The 16,745-nt window shown below is 41.2% G+C and overlaps 2 protein-coding genes across 2 annotated transcripts in view; both read left to right on the top strand.

The window, feature by feature from the left end:
- TMEFF1 (transmembrane protein with EGF like and two follistatin like domains 1) overlaps positions 1–3,365 on the top strand; it is a 90,784-nt gene extending 87,419 nt beyond the window's left edge. The window contains exon 10 of the mRNA XM_061163533.1: positions 2,251–3,365. Coding sequence (XP_061019516.1) covers positions 2,251–2,335 — 85 coding nt within the window. The 3' untranslated portion in view covers positions 2,336–3,365. The remainder of the gene's footprint in view (positions 1–2,250) is intronic.
- CAVIN4 (caveolae associated protein 4) lies at positions 2,604–13,462 on the top strand. The gene is made up of 3 exons (XM_061163534.1): positions 2,604–2,690; positions 3,839–4,288; positions 11,081–13,462. The coding sequence occupies exons 2-3, from the start codon at positions 3,881–3,883 to the stop codon at positions 11,756–11,758; spliced, it is 1,086 nt and encodes a 361-aa protein (XP_061019517.1). The 5' UTR covers positions 2,604–2,690; positions 3,839–3,880; the 3' UTR covers positions 11,759–13,462.
- Positions 13,463–16,745: the final 3,283 nt, after the last annotated feature.

The raw sequence follows: 16,745 nt of genomic DNA, 5'->3' as shown, positions 1-16,745 counted from the left end.
AAGTGAGGAAATTGGTGCCCTAGGTTCGGAAAACTTCACCCAAGAGTAGAGAGATAGTTAAGCCCTTTTATAAATCCTCTCCAGCCTTTTGTCCAGCTCTTTGCCTCAATTCTCACTGTGCCATAATCCTCAGCTACTAAATTAAAATTACCTTGCAGGTAGTTTTCAAATTAGTGGTGGTTGTGGTTTAGTCGCTAAGTCGTGTCTGTTTCTTGTGACCCCATGGACTGTAGCCCACCAGGCTCCTCTGTCCATGGGATTCTCCAGGCAAGAATATTGGAGTGCGGCATTTCCTTCTCCAGGGGATCTTCCTGACCCAGGGGTTAGACCTGGTCTCCTGCCTTGCAGGCAGATTATTTACCAACTAAGCTACCAGAGAATTCAAGTTAGTAACCTCTAGTTTATATCCCATCACTCCAGTACTCTTGCCTGGAAAATCCCATGGATGGAGGAGCCTGGTAGGCTGCAGTCCATGGGGTCGCTAAGAATCGGACACGACTGAGCGACTTCACTTTCATCTTTCATTTTCATGCATTGGAGATGCAAATGGCAACCCACTCCAGTGTTCTTGCCTGGAGAATCCCAGGGACGTGGGAGCCTGGTGGGCTGCCGTCTGTGGGGTCACACAGAGTTGGACACGACTGAAGCGACTTAGCAGCAGCAGCAGCAGCAGTTTATATCCCAAGTCCATTTGCTGCCTTCACAGACACATAGGCGTTGCCTTATATTTATTTTTAACTGTTACAGTGTCTTCACTACCCTCTGTCTCTATGTCTGAAGGGTCATCTCATTGAATTTATCATAAATCTCTTCCTGAGGCCTTTTTATTATGGCATTTTCACCCCTAGAATGTCTTACTCCCTTGGCTTGAGGATATTATAATTATGCACGTGGGCTGACCTGCACTGCATTTTTAAGGAGTGCCTCTCCCACACAGTCCATTGTGACAGCTGTTCACTTATCCTGTGGTGACTGTTACATGTGAGGAATCTTCCTCTAAAGGGATGTTCCCACTGGCACATTTGTGAAGACTGCAGGAGTGAAATGTTCTTCTCTTATGCTTGGCATCTTCTTTCATGTTGAATATCACCTTGCCCAAACCCCCTTATTGTGTAGATGAAAAAAAACCCTGTTCTCAGGAACTTGTCTAGTTTCATGGTGAGTTTGTGACAATTGAAGATTGCCATCCCTCCCAGTCAGTGTTCCCATGTGAGAAATGGAGTTGATTCCAGCCCTGTCTACCTCCAAGTGTTTTTATGAGGATAAGTAAGGTAAACTTTGTGAAAAACAGTATGTAAACTGGAAGTGTTACCATCAAGGCTTTTACATCAAGACAAAGTCGTGCTCTTGGAAAATGGGTAAAAAACCTGGAACTTTAGGGTAGACGTTCTCATTGTCTCAAGACTTTCTTACCATTAGATTATAAAGTTCTTGCTGGAGGAGATTTTCGAGGTTAGTCCAACTCTTAATATTTTGCTTATAGAAAAAGGGGGGTTGCACAGCTAGTTTCGAGCAGAGCCTAAACTCAGAATTACTGGAGCTCATCCAGCCTCCTTTATTCCGCGTTGTGTAGTATGTAGCACTTTGTCCACAGTGAGAGCTGGTCACGTCTACATTCCAGTGGGCAGGCACATGGCATGACAGGCTTTAAAGCACCGCAGAGAAACACGCCCAGAACCCTACGAGCAGGCTGAGAAGTAGCTCTTATCCCCAGTTCTGTCCTGGCTTTTGTGGTTTGTCCCAGCAGGGTGTTGAACGACTTCTTCTGAGTTACCATCTAAAATAACTAGGCATTTCCTGTATTTTCTGATTTGAGGTTAATAAGCACATTTCTCCCTGATTTCTCCTTCACCTAAGCTGTCCTTGTCATTTTGAGGGTGTTGTCGTGCTCAGAGAAAGTACATAAGCAAGGATCCTTTCTACTATCACAGGTTTACATGTTACCAGTCTCTGTGGTTTGGTGATTGCCAGGCCAGAAGAAGGGTGGCAATTCCTCTTGGGGATGCACACGCAGTGGGAGACCCTGGGAGTGAGTTTCGTTTGTGTTCATACCTGCCTTGCGTGTCTAATCCTGTCGCCTCCCAGCTTTGTAGGAAGGACGGCAGTCTGACATGATGGTCTGTTGTCAAGTAGCATCTGTTTCCCTTTCATGTGGTCATATGCAATATGGCTTTATGTGTGGAATGTGTATTAACCTGGAAACATCTGAAGTATCCTAAACAAAATGACATTTTCCTTTTTTCTTAACAGAAAATGCCCTAAAAATAATAGAGGACGACGACAGAAGCAAAACCTAGGTCATTTTACTTCAGATACATCATCCAGAATGGTTTGAACTGGTGACTTTTATATGTACACTGACCATGTGATGTACATTTATTATGTCTTTTTTTAAAGAATGGAAATATTTATTTCAGAGGCCTTATTTTTGGACATTTTTAGTGTAGTACTGTTGGCTCGTATTTAGAATATTCAGCTACAACAGTTTTGGACTGTTTAGTAGTCTTTGTTTTATGTTTTTAAATACAGAAATTGATTTCACAAATTTGTACCACATGGTAATTCTAAGACTTGTTCTTTACCCATGGAATGTAATATTTTTGCAAAGATGGACCACTTCACAAATGGTTACAAAGTCATACCCACTTCTTCCACAATGACCACAGCAAATGACCAAGCATGAACTAAAGGTAAAGATGTTTACAGATTACTTTTCTTACAAAAAAAAAATCTAGAAGACACTGTGTTTAGACATTTCAATGTTTTTGAGATTTATTAACTGATTTTTTAGACACTGCCTATCGCATGAACTATAAAGTTGTGTGTGTTAGATGTAAAATATTTATAAGATGTATGGACTGGAATTTGATCATTTCTCTCTTTGAAAAAATAATTCTGAATTAATTTTTAAAAGTACATGGTAGCAATGATGAAATGGATCACTGAAAAGTAGACTTAGATGTTGTGAAAATAGTCTGTTCAACAAACAGATTGGAATAAAGCCTACTCTATCATTTAAACTACTTTAATACACATTCATTTTTAAAGAGAGTATTTGTTTTAACATAAATAAACCAATGGTATCAGTGTTTGTGAATAAAATGCAAAAATGATTGTTAACAATTGGTGCTCTTTGTGTGAGCTTAAAAATCATCTCAGACCTCTATCCAAATTTGTTCTGTAGTAATAGCTATACTAATAGATTGTTGATGTTTAAAGATCTGAAGTGTGAATAGAATGTGTTCAGCTGTTTAACATGTAGTTTAGGTATTCAGAAGTATGCATGTAGAATTTAAGAATATGTTCAAAATATTAATTTTAATATTTGGTTTGGAAAAGCATGTTATAATATAATGTTTTCACTATATGGCCTCTGTTTTGGTGTGTTTATTTACTGCATTCTTTGATGTTGATATATCAGTACATTTAATATGTGAGATTAATGGAAAAAACAGATTTTTGTTCAGAATTCCCATTTGCTTTTTATAAATAATGCTTGAAATTGTCTAAAGGCAAAAGGCTTCACCCATCACTTAAAGTTTGCTTTATTTAGTTATTTGGCTTCTAGGCTTAATATCAGTAACATGGTGGCTTTAGGGAACTTTTCTTTTTAAGAAGCTTCCCTCTTCTACCCACACAGTCTTATTTGAGCCCTTTAGTCAGTCAGTAAGCATGTTTGGAACAGCACCCAGTGCTTTGGGAGGGTTCATATTGCAGAACAGTCATGTATGGGTATTTGTAGTTACAAATACTTGACCAGCCTCCAGGGGTGGGGCTTCCAACCCTTTAAGCAACCCTGTTGCCCGTTATCAAGATAACTTTTTGCTCTCGGTGCCAGAATTGATTGTGGTAAGACATCTTTCACTGAGAAATAATTAAAATGGAGCATGATGGGTCGGCTTCAAATGCTGATAAAATCCACCAGAATCGCCTGTCGAATGTGACGGAAGATGAAGACCAAGATGCCGCTCTCACCATTGTGACCGTGCTGGACAAAGTCGCTGCCATTGTGGACAGCGTGCAGGCCAGCCAGAAGAGGATAGAGGAAAGACACAGGGTCATGGAGAATGCCATCAAGTCCGTCCAGATTGACCTGCTCAAGTTTTCACAGTCTCACAGCAACACGGGCTATGTCATTAACAAGTTGTTTGAGAAAACCCGAAAGGTCAGTGCTCACATTAAAGACGTGAAGGCCCGGGTGGAGAAGCAACAAACTCACGTTAAAAAAGTTGAAGCTAAGCAAGAAGAAATAATGAAGAAGAACAAATTCCGTGTGGTCATATTCCAGGTAAGCTGTGTGTTTAACTTGATGACTGCAATCTTTTGCATCCTTTAATGGCCAGCATGTCTTATCCGAGTTTCCAGTGTCACATGGTTACTGTTGTATACCTGTGTGTGGTGGAGTTCTGTATCAGCAGGGATCTCAGGATAAAGCCATTTCTCTGTTAACTGGTGTACTATCTTGTCAGTGTTTTGAGCTTCTCAGCCATTCCATGTAATATGAACTGTGGATCATAGCTGAGTCTATTTCTTGCCTTTGAAACTTAATATTGGTAATCCGCTTTGGGGATATTAGCCATATTAGCATGGTGCCCTCTCATAGCCTTTGAGAAAGTTAGAACTAGAAGATAGCTAAGAAGCCTCCAGTTTAAAACACCTCTTAGTTGTATGGGAAAAAAAAAGAAACTGAGGACCTGTAGCCCCTCAATATGGTTCTTCCCCTTGCTCTGGAGAGCCTGGAAAGCCCTAAACAGTAAAATGTAAACTTTGCAGAAATTAATTTTTCTATTGAATTATTTGTATATAATAATGTGTAAGTCACAGTTATAAGTAAAACAGTATTTCTTAATGAACAATCAGACAGTTCTTTTTTTTCTTATAGTTATACAAGCATAGGTGTCACATAAGTAATTCCTTGTATTTGATTCTAAAGTCTCTTAGCTGATTTTATATGGTAGTTTCTATGTGACATTGTGTGTTGAGCTTGTAAGTTCCTGTCTTACCCTGCACTTAACCCTCATGTTTTTTGAAATAGGATTGCATCCATGGCAAATGCCTAAAACCTACTATATGTTTTGAAACTCTTACAAATCAAAAGGGAAACGCTTGAACTCTCATGGTAGAAAAATTGGAAAGTCATCATCAGTCAGTTCACAGAAGACCAAATAAATGAGCAAAATTCCACTTTCACTTATTTAAATATTTATAGTTACTGAGACATATTCTGAGTTTAAGAATAGGAAATAACAAGCACTTTCATTTTCTGCTAGTAGAATATTAATTGGTACATTTCTGGAGGGTGGTTTTGGTAGTGTGTGTTAGGAACCTTAAAAATTTACAAACCTTTTGGCCTCAAAATTTCACGTCAAAGAACTCGCTGGATGCGTAAAATCAGGAATGTGCAGGGATGTTCACTGGTGCATGTAGTGTTACCATGCTGTATTTTTTAAATGGATGGATGCCCATAGGCATAGGGGAAAAGCCTAGAAGAATAAAAACAAATTGAAATAGGAACACAGTTGGATTATGTGGGTGGGTATTTGTAAGATACAAGGGATGTGGGCCATTAATGCCCCAGGAGATTCTTTACACTTTAGTCAGTTCTCTGTAGCCCACTGTTGACTGATGAGGTTACACTGGCATGGTAAGTGGTATTTTGGATTTGTTGTGAAGAGCCTGTTGGTTATTTAGGAGAAAGAATGAGAAGAGAAGGTTGCTGATTTCAGAGGTAGGCAGGTTGGACTATGCCATCTGAAGGGCTTTGCCATTTCTTCCCACCTCCCCACCCCCCAAGTCCCTGAAAGTTCTTCTCCAGACTTTTTTTGGGAACACACACACACGCGCACACCTGTCATCTTACTGTCGGAAGCCTTTAGCAGTGTATGTGATGGGTCTAGATTTAGTATGAGAATATAGTCTTCATTCTTGAATTCACTATTCCAAGGGCATTAACAGTCATGGGTGTATCTCATGCTCCACTTGCATGGGGCATGCCAGGAAACATTCTTGGTGTCCAGCATTTCTCCTGAGAACCTTTGTGTGAAGAGTAGACCTGGTAACAGTCAAGGTTTACAGGGGCTTAATGAAACGAGTTTCTGAAAAGTCCTGATTGTCTCTTGTGTGTCTGCTGACATACAATTCTTTTTTTAAAAAGTTGTTTCTATATTTACCTGTTTATTCCCTGAAACTTGCTATTTTTTTCTTTTCTTTGAGCCCTAGCAGTTACTAGAATGAATAAAAGATGGTATGAAAAAGCAACTGAGAGGCATAATGCTACAAAGAGTCTGTGAAATTAAGTTGTGCAGAGTAAGCAGCCCTTTATCAATAAGCAGTGGCTATCTCATGTAATTGGAAGTGCTTGTGAAGAAAAGATACAGGCAACTACCAATGGATTTGGGGATTCTTAGATGTTGGAACACAGCATACAGCATTCATATGGTTCTTCGTAGCAGTTAAAATTCTTATAATTTTTTTTGGCTGCTCCGCTTGTGGGATCTCAGTTCTGTGTGCCACGGCAGTGAAAGAGCCAAATCTTAACCACTAGACCACCAGAGAATTCCCAAAATTCTTAAAATTTATTCTCATAGTTAATATATGTATATATATACATAATACATGTGTATATATATACACACACACACATGTCTTTATTGAGACTGTGCCTTCTACTAAAATTAACTTGAAGCTGAGTAATTTAGCTGTAACATGCTTACCTTTCCATTTGGGTTTTTCCTCAAAAAGATTTTGCTGGATATATCTTTCGGTGGCAGACTTTATTGGTACTTTATCTCCCACAGTTGTGTACAGTGGAGCTTTTACCTAATCCTGGACATTGGCTTTGAAAAAAAGTATCTGTTCTGTATTATACAATTATGATTTCTTTTTGAACATGCTTTCACCTTGGTGACCTTGTCACCATGAAAGCCAGGAAGGAGGATTATCATACCTTCTAACAATTTTGCTTACTAACCACATGCCTTTGCTTCCCAAATGAGGTATTAGGCCTTTCCCTAATGATAAGTTCTGGACTTGTAAATATTCAGAATTCTCCTAGCTATATTACTTTCATAATCACAGCTACTATACTCCGATTCATAGTACTTGTTTTGTTACAAAAATCATCTTCTTACCTAGAATTTTACATGAAAAGATGCATAATAATTATACTTGGAAATCAACTATAATTCAACCCTAATTGTTTTCAATTATTATTATAGTGTATTCACCACTAACTCATGGTATCTCCGATGCATGGGTGTTACAACAAATAGATTTAGTGGACAGGTGCTTTCTCTGACTTCACCTCTGTTTTGTTTTTAAGCCTGATTTTGTAGAGTTTGTTGTGCAGTTGAAGAAGGGTTTGTGATTCCTGAGTTGAGCCAGGTCTGATTTCTTTACAGTAGGATTGTGAAGGTTTTTCTCACCAAACAGTAATGATTCTTCAGCTCCGTTCCTAATACCTCCTCAGTCTACACCCACACACTCAGGGCTGCTAAAGCTGCTCCCCATAGCAGGTGGTCAGGAACGGAGAGGAATAAAGTTTCAGCTTCTAACTGATTCATCAGAGAGCTATCAGATACCCACCCTGACTTTTTTTTTTTAAGCTCCTAGACTGTCCAATCCTATAGCCAAATAATTAAATTTTAAGTAAGTATCCAAAGAAATAGAGTTCCGGGGAAACCTTCTTGACTATCAGGCTGATAGATTTTGGAATGTATATGAATATATTTCTTACATAGTAAATTTTTTTGGTTGAAGATTTAATCTGGATCTCAAAGTAAGGTTACATTTTTTTGTTTGTTTTGTTGTAGATTTATTTATTCATTTTTTTCTCTGTGTTAGGTCTTCCTTGCTACACAGGGCTTTTTTTAGTTGTGGCCAGCGGGGACTAATGTGTAGCTGTACTATGCTACAAAGTGGCTTTTCTTGTTGGGGAGCACAGGCTCTAGTGTGTGTGGGCATCAGTAGTTGTCACACATGGGCTCCGGCTCGGCATTTGCAACTTGTGGGCTTTAGAGCGTGGGCTGAGTAGTTGTGATGCATGGACTTAGTTGTGGACCAGTGGTTGAACCAATGTGTCCCCTGCATTACAAGGCGGATCCTTAACCACTGGACCCCCAGGGAAGCCTGGGAGCATAGTTTCTTTTAAAAAAATTCACGGGTTCATGATTTTAAAGATGAGGTCTCATGATCTTTAAAGCTTTTCTGGTTTAGTTTTAAAAGCAGCCTGTAAATAGTGAATTGAGGTCCTTTAGCAGCTGTGTTTTTGGGCTCCTTCTCAAGGTTACTAGTGTCTGCCACTTCAATCCAGTTCTCATCCTTACCCTTTGACACATTGACATAGTTGTTCCCTCTCTCTTTTCTTCTCTTTGCACATTTGTGGTCCTCCCTTACTTCTTAAAACTTCTTTTCCCTGGGCTTCTTGGGGTGTCCCTCTCTCTTGGGTTTCCTCCTGCCTCCCTGGCTGATATTTTTCCATTTTGATTCTTTCTCATCTCTTCCTTCTTATCTTTAGGTCCAAAATCCATTTATCTGTCTATAACACCAAAATTCAAGAATTTCTAAAAATAAATTTTTTGTAACTTATTTGGCAGCAAGACCTAACTTGACCTGAACTAATTTGAAGGCAAAACCCAACCTCAGGTAGCATGGGGCTATTTGTACTCTTTTTGCCACCCTGGAGTGAATGTTCATATTTTTTTTCTTCCCAAGATCTCACTGGGAATATTATATATTATTTTCCCAAATCTGAAATATTCTGATTTTTAAAAGGTATGTTGGTTCCAAGGAGTTTTGAGTAATGGAGTGTAGACTCACTCACTCAATCTCTTGGTGGTCTCTTTCAACTGGTCATGATTTTTAGTTTCATCTTAATGTTAATGACTCCTAGAGATATAAATCTTTAGTCCAGACCTCTCCTGAATTCCAGACTTATATATTCAACTGCCTACTCATCGTCTCTGCATGGATATATAGTGGGCATCAAAGTCGGCATGTTCAGCATCTTAGTCAGTATCCTTTCCCTCCAGTCTCTGCCTCCCACTGTCTTCCCAATCTTAGTGAAATGCAAATCTGTCCTTCATTTGCTCAGGCCCTGGACTTGAGAATCATCACCCTTGACGTCTCCACATCTCAGTCTAGCAGTAGATCCCATTGACTCCTACCTTCACAGTGGATCTGGAATCAGACCGCTTCTCACCACCACCTCTGCCAACACCCTGACTGTCTCTCACCTGATTGATCTCAGTGGTCTCTGCCTGCTCTCCCTACTTCTCATTACCCTCGACTGCCTCATTTCAACAGGGTAACCCTTTCACAGCATGAGTCAAATCATGTCACTGTTTTCTGCAAAACATTTCAGAAGGCTTCCTATCACACTCGGAATAAGAGCCACAAGCATTATTGGCTACAGAGCCTTCGGTGCGCTGGCCATCTTGCTCCCTCTCTTACCCTCTCTCCTTCTTTTGACCCTTGACCATTCTGCTTCAGTCACGATGCCTCTTTTGCTTTCTCTTTTCCTCCCTGGGATATGCTTCACCTTTAGGTCTAGGCTTGGATGTCACCTTCTTAGACCTTTCTGAGCATCTTCCCCAGTGTATCCCCACTCCCCATTTTATTTTTCATCTTAACATTTATACCGTCGAACATATATATAGATAACTTGTTTATTTCTCTTTCTGAGAATATAGTTTCTTTTACTGTTTTACTCACAGGAGGTTCTCCGTGCCTAGAATATTGACTGGTACATTGTGGGTGCTTAGTAACAATTTGTTGAATGAAGGCGTGTGTTTCTTTGTTCCAATAGTCATTTGTTGAGCATACCTACTGTGTGCAAGGCACTCTGATAGATGGTGGGCATAAATCATAAATAAGATACACCTTGGCTTTCATGGAACCTATTATTTAGTGAAGGCCCCAGGGAGGCATACATAAATGAGTAGAGCTCCAGTTCAATTCAGATTGTGAAAAATATTGTTAAGTAGAAGATGGTTGGATGGCATCACCGACTTAATGCATATGAACCTGAGCAAACTTGAAGTACAGGGAAGCCTGGCGTGCTGCATTCCATGGGGTCACAAAGAGTCGGACACGACTTATTGAGTGAACAACAACAAGAAGTACTTTTGTGTCATTTGGATATAAATTGGAGACAGAATTGGTCTCTTGGGGAGGTTGGGCATGTTTGACTCAAAGAAAGATTTTGTTTACAAAGTTGAAAAGAGCATTTAAAGGTATTTAATTAAGGTAGCAAAAACCATGTATACGAAGCTGTGGAGGGATGAAAAGAGCATGTGTTGAAGGGGCTCAGAGTGTGTGTGTGGCTGGACTGGAGGACTGGGAAAGCAGGTGTAGTTCAAACCTAAGAGCCATCTCATTATACTAAAGAATTTGAACTCTTTGTCTTTTGAGTATTGATGAGCTCCCAAATATTTTAAAGTAGAGGAAGGATGTGATCAGATTATGTTTTAGGAACATTTCACAGGAAATACTTAGGTGATATGGTGGTGAAGCTATTTCATAAATTCAGGCCTGAGATTACAGAGCTTGAATTAAGACACTGGTAGAGGCAAGAAGGAAGGAGGAGGGAACAGAGGAATTATTAGTTGTTAAGCAGTGTTACCGACAGCGCTTGGTGACCAGTTGGATGTTGGATGAGAGCAGGGAATATTTGGGACAGTGATTCTGAGGTTTCTGTCTGGATGACACTTGGAGGTATTAGTGCTGAGAGATCCAGGAAAGGATGATGGTTAGGCCTTGATTTTTGGATAAGTTAAGTTAGAGGTGCCTGCGTTACATCTAGGTGAAGAAATCTGCCTGCCAGTTGGAAATGAGTCTTCATCTTAGGGGAAGGGGAGAGGTGAAGGGAAGATTTGTGAGTCTGCTTGCCATTGGATTTGAAGGTAGAGCAGTGCATAACGTTGCTCAGGATGAGCTTGGGAGATGAAGAAAAAGAAACCTTGAGAAACACCAGCATTTAAGGAGCGGGTGGAGGATAAACAACCCGTGGAGGAGATTGAAAAGGTGTGACCGGAAGGTCCAAGAACCCATGACTAACAAGCTTGCTTTCTCTCTCCTTCAGGAGGAGGTTCAGTGTCCGACGTCCCTGTCTGTCGTGAAAGACAGAAGCTTGATTGAGAGTCCAGGGGAGGAGGACGAAGTCTTCGATACCCCAGTTGATCTGTCTTCGGACGAAGAATATTTTGTTGAAGAGAGCAGGTCTGCCAGGCTTAGAAAGTCAGGCAAGGAGCGCATTGATAACATCAAAAAGGCCTTTTCCAAAGAAAACATGCAGAAGACACGGCAGAATTTTGACAAGAAAGTAAACAGAATTAGGACTAGAATAGTGACCCCAGAGAGGAGAGAGCGGCTGAGGCAGTCGGGGGAGAGACTGAGGCAGTCGGGGGAGAGACTGAGGCAGTCCGGGGAGAGGTTTAAGAAATCTATTTACAACGCTGCTCCCTCAAGGGAAGCTTTTAAGATGCGTGGCCTTCGGAAAACCAAAGACAGCGCAGTGGCTGAGGGTCCAGAAGAGGTCAGGGAGATGGGGGTGGACATCATTGCCAGGGGTGAGGCTCCGGGCCGCATTGGTGAGCTCTACCCCGAGGCGCTCAGTGAAACAGACCCTGAGGAGGCCAGTGCCACGCATCCTCCCCAAGAAGGTGGGGAGATCTCGACCCCCGAGCCTCTAAAAGTTACTTTTAAACCCCAGGTGAAAGTAGAGGATGATGAATCTCTTTTGCTAGATTTAAAGCAGTAATTATAAAGAGGAATTCAGTATATTATAATCATAGGTCTCCTTAATCACACAATCTTAGTTTAATTAGTATAGTCACTTACATGTATATGCCATGTAGGAAAACATCAATGATATGCTTGCTTCATTTCTTAGGTTTAAAATCTTCAAGATAATAAGTTATTAATATACATTTCCTTGTAACTTCCTGGGGAATTCTTTTTTTTTTTCCCCTCCCCTGGAGAACTTTTTTTTAAATCTCTCCTCCCCCAGGGCTTATTTGATTCTGTCAGCTTTCTCTCTTAGATCACTGTCATGGCAGCTGTGGATTTTTAAGTTCCTTTATCTTGCCCATCAAAAAAAAAAATAGTTTCTTAGTGAGGGCCAATTAGGTGTTTGCTAGTCTACAACAAATGAAGGGCAAATTTGTGGCCATGATTTATTTGCAAGTCAACTCTTGATTTTGGTCTAGATTAATACAACGGGAATAACTCATGTATGGATTTTATCTATCTGTTCAAATCAATAGATCTGTCAGTAAGTTAGTGGTCACACCCCTTTTTGGTGCCTTTGCATAAAAACACTGAAGTCCTGGACTCGATCACTCGGTTCTGGCATCAGAGCCTTGCTTATAGCGAGCCACTTGGCAAGTCATCTGCTAATTGTCTGGTCAGTGAAATGAAGAGAGTTCACCTGTCCTGCCCACTCCAGAAGACTGCTGTGAAGATTAATGAAATGTTACACATTCTGGGGGGAGCCAGAACCATTTCCAGAGAAAAGAAACCCCACTGGTTCCTCAAAAACAGAATGGAAGTCATTACATCTTCTGAAAAAGCCCTGAGCTCCAAGCAGCGAGGACCTAGGTGGGACAGACACTAAAGTTGGTTTTCCTTTTCACAGAATCAGGAATGAAAAATAAAGGTTTGGGAGACATCTTTTTCATCAGAGACTAAATTCAGACCTTGGGTTTGAGTTGGGTCTTAAAACATTTCCTGGAAAATTCTTCTCTGATTATCTTCTGCACAGATCTCTGCTGGACTAGAGCAGCATGTTTGAGCATCATGAACTCTGCAACTGTGGCTGTAGCTTCAAGAGGCCTCTCTAAAGTCAGTCCTTGTGCAGTGTTTGGAAATGACCTCATATGTTTCTGATTTCTGGAGTGAACACCTCAAGGGCCCACCTGTCTAAAACAGTGTTCAGGGAGTTCATCACAGCTGCTTTGGGAGGAAGCCAGATTCTACCTGTCAGTTAGCTGTAAATCTGACTGATCAGCTAACTAGCTGATCCAGAAGTAGATGTTATTGTTAAAGAGAAAAATGGTCATACTGGTTCTTCAATTATGTATGTTTAAATCTTTTGATTTGAGAAAGAGAAGAAATGAAATTATGGAATTTGAGGAATTTGAAGAGTTTTGGACAACAGCTTTCAGATCAGTTTTAGATGCTCTGGTAGTAACTAAAAATTGTACACGCACACACACAAATCAGCTTTAAAATATTTAACTGAGTTACCCAGCCATTTGGGTTTGGGAGTTTGATTCGGTATCATTTCCTCTTCACTGTGCATACATAAAATCATGAATTGTTCATCTCATTATGTTTTTATAAAGTGTATACAGCTTTGAATAATACTTCAAAAGGAATAATTTTTAAAATGTTATGGTTTAGCAAAAGCTTGGATGCCTAATCAAATATTTCCTTAAAGCCATAATAAATTTGAATTAAAAAAGATACTAATACAAAGTTTGATGTCATTGTCCTATTTGTAAATATTTTTGCTGATAATGAAAGCAAACAATATGGCATGAATTTGATATAGTAACCCTGCTTACAATAGATATGTTTCTAGGTTAAGCAGAATGTAAAGAAGTTATAGGCTATGTTTTTTCTGGCACTATGCAGAGTAATGGAGAAGGAAATGGCAACCCACTCCTTATTCATGCCTGGAAAATTCCATGGACAGAGGAGCCTGGTGGGCTGCAGTCCATGGGGTCGCAGAGAGTTGGCTGTGACTGAGCACATCAGTATAGTATGCAGAGTAAATATCAACTGAACTAACTTTTTTTTTGTTTTTTGCAGATACCACTGTCAAGTAATTTTTGCCATGTCCTTTTGCTTAGTGACTCATAGAACCAGGCTTTACATGTTAATGGAATGTTTCCCACATAGGGACATCTGAAATTTTGATGTAGAAGACATTTTACCTGGTCAACTCTTCATCATGGTGGACTTGGAACAATTTCCATGTTCCCAGAGGTTCATTGTAACTTTTAAAATTTATTTTAGGCTGTGCTAGGTCTTCCTTGATCGACGGGCTTTCTCTAGTTGTGGCAAGTGGGGGCTACCACTCTCTAGTTGGGGGGTGAGTCTTCTTGTGGTGGCTTCTCCTGCTGCAGAGCACCAGCTTTAAGCACGTGGGCTCATGTTGGGGCGCACAGGCTTGCTCCATGGCATGTGTGATCTTCCCAGAACCAGGATTCGAACCCATGTCCCCTGCATCAGCAGGCAGATTCCTAACCACTGGACCACCAGGGCAGTCTGGTTCATCCTACTTTACAGTGCTTGTTTGGTACTAGGATTTTCCTTTCTGTGTTCCTTCTGTCTCTCAACATGTCCTCCCATGTTTAGAGCACTCCTCAATTCCATGTTCATCATTTTTCCTTTTACCCTGTTCTCTTGACACAAAGAATGTCTGTTTATTATATAGACTGCAAAATAATATATCTTCATTTAATGCAAGGAGTAGTGTAGTCAATATTTTCTCTTCTTAAAGTTTCAGACAACACAGACCAGATTTTGTGCTTATTGTCCTCTTCTGTGTTTTTGAAATTTTCATTAGATTTTAAACCATTTATTGAAATAAAATCATTGGCAGGATGTATCCCCTTTTCTTTCCGTGGGGGAGAACAGTGCATCATCCATAGACACTCGGGGCCTGGAGCCCTCTCTCAGGCTCTTCTACAGAACAGACAGGAGAGAGGAGGGGAGTGCAGCTCTGTCTTCTGCATGAAATGGATCCAGAGGCTTTTGTCTCAGGGTCTGCATGGCCTGGGTCTAGCTTAGAGTTTAGTAGAAAAGGCCCAGTGAGAAAAAGTGGTAAGAGGAGCATGATAATTAGCCTGCTGAGCATGTGTTTGTGGTGTGTGTAAGCTCCCTTGAGCAAGTTTTCATAAATTTAAAATACAAACTAAACTGCAGTATTTTCATTTTGGCTTTATTCTTTGCCTTCCATGTACTTAAAAGGGTTTGGTTCAGAGCAGTCCGAAATTCATGGCGATTTAGCTGAAGAGCAGGCCTTGTTATGTAAAAGATTTCACAGAATCAGTGTGAACTTTGTAATTCCCCTTGCATGAAATTACTGGGGCTGTTTTTCTTATGAGACATGTTTCCTACAGCTTTTGTTGAACCCTGCTAAAGATATTATAAGTCCCAATCCCCAGATAATTGCCTGGCCTATCTGAGTCAAGACCAGGGGGAATGACCACTGTGGTCTCTTGTTGAGTTCTGTTGGAATTGGGGGCATGCTAGTTAATCTGTAGTGGAGGAAAATGAAGAAGCCCGAGTGAGTTTTGTGTATCATTCCTGTGACCACTTCTGAGTGTTGTGATTTCTGAGGATTTACAGCTGTCCTTAGCAAGTCCAAGTCCTTCTGTGAATTTCATGGGTCGATAGGAGATGGAGGCTAACTAGCTCTTCGGGCGCGTCTCTTAGGATGGCCGAGGATCCCCGAGAGGACAGAAGAGTGGCAGAATATCCTCAGGCTTTGAATTTACTTTGGGCATCTTCCCCAAATTAACTGCTCGTCGAGGGCTCTCCCAGACTGCCCTGCCACTTGATGCCTTTGCTCATGCTGTTCATTTCCCTTTCGACCTGGGAGATGAGTTTCAAGTTCAGCAATAATGTCCATCCATGTCCTACTTTTAGCTTTCCATGGTTACCTCCCACCCCTTAGGAAGGGCATGATTATTTACTCCATATATCCAATATACATAGCTCCTTTGATCTGCCAGATTCTGTGTGAGGCACAGAGGATTCGAAGGTGAACAGAATGCGGTCCTTAGCCCCTCTGCTCCCCTGCCCCTCCCCTTTCTCAGCCCTTATTTCAGCCTCACTGTTTTCTAGGAGACTGTCAAACAAAAATTTAGCAACGTGACTGCTACTGCTAAGTCACTTTAGTCGTGTCTGACTCTGTGTGACCCCATAGACATCAGCCCACCAGGCTTCCCCATCCCTGGGATTCTCCAGGCAAGAACACTGGAGTGGGTTGCCATTTCCTTCTCCAATGCATGCAAGTGAAAAGTGAAAGTGAAGTCGCTCAGTCGTGTCCGACTCCTGGCGACCCCATGGACCACAGCCCACCAGGCTCCTCCATCCATGGGATTTTCCAGGAAAGAGTACTGGAGCAACGTGACTAGGGCTGTGTATAAAACGATGAAACTATAGAGTTGGAAGCTGTCGATATAGAATTTTGATGATATGTCTGTCATACAACTTATCACTGTGTTTTAGTTCATTTGTGTGACTGTCTCCTGGACTAGACAGTACTTCTCAGGGGCAGGAGCTCTATTCTGCTCTTCTTTGGGTCCACAGCATATTTCCTGTCTGGAGCCTCCTAAGTGCTAGCCATCATTGTTGTTCAGTTGCTAAGTTGTGTCCAATTCTTTGCGACCCCAAGGACTGCAGCACACCAGTCTCCCCTATCTTTCACCATTTCCCTGAGTTTGCTCAGACTCATGTCCATTGCGGAGAAGGAAATGGCAACCCACTCCACTATTCTTGCCTGGAGAATCCTATGGACAGGGGATCCTGGTGGGCTGCTGTCTATGGGATCGCACAGAGTCAGACACGACTGAAGTGACTTAGCATGCATGCATGCATTGGAGAGGGAAGTGGCAACCCACTCCAGTATTCTTGCCTGGAGAATCCCAGGGACGGAGGAGCCTGGTGGGCTGCTGTCCATGGGGTCACACAGAGTCGGACATGACTGAAGCGACTTAGCAGCAGCAGCATGT

The sequence above is a fragment of the Dama dama genome, chromosome 16, assembly GCF_033118175.1.
Source record: "Dama dama isolate Ldn47 chromosome 16, ASM3311817v1, whole genome shotgun sequence".
Lineage (NCBI taxonomy): Eukaryota > Metazoa > Chordata > Mammalia > Artiodactyla > Cervidae > Dama > Dama dama.
This window is presented reverse-complemented; position numbering and strand designations above follow the sequence as displayed.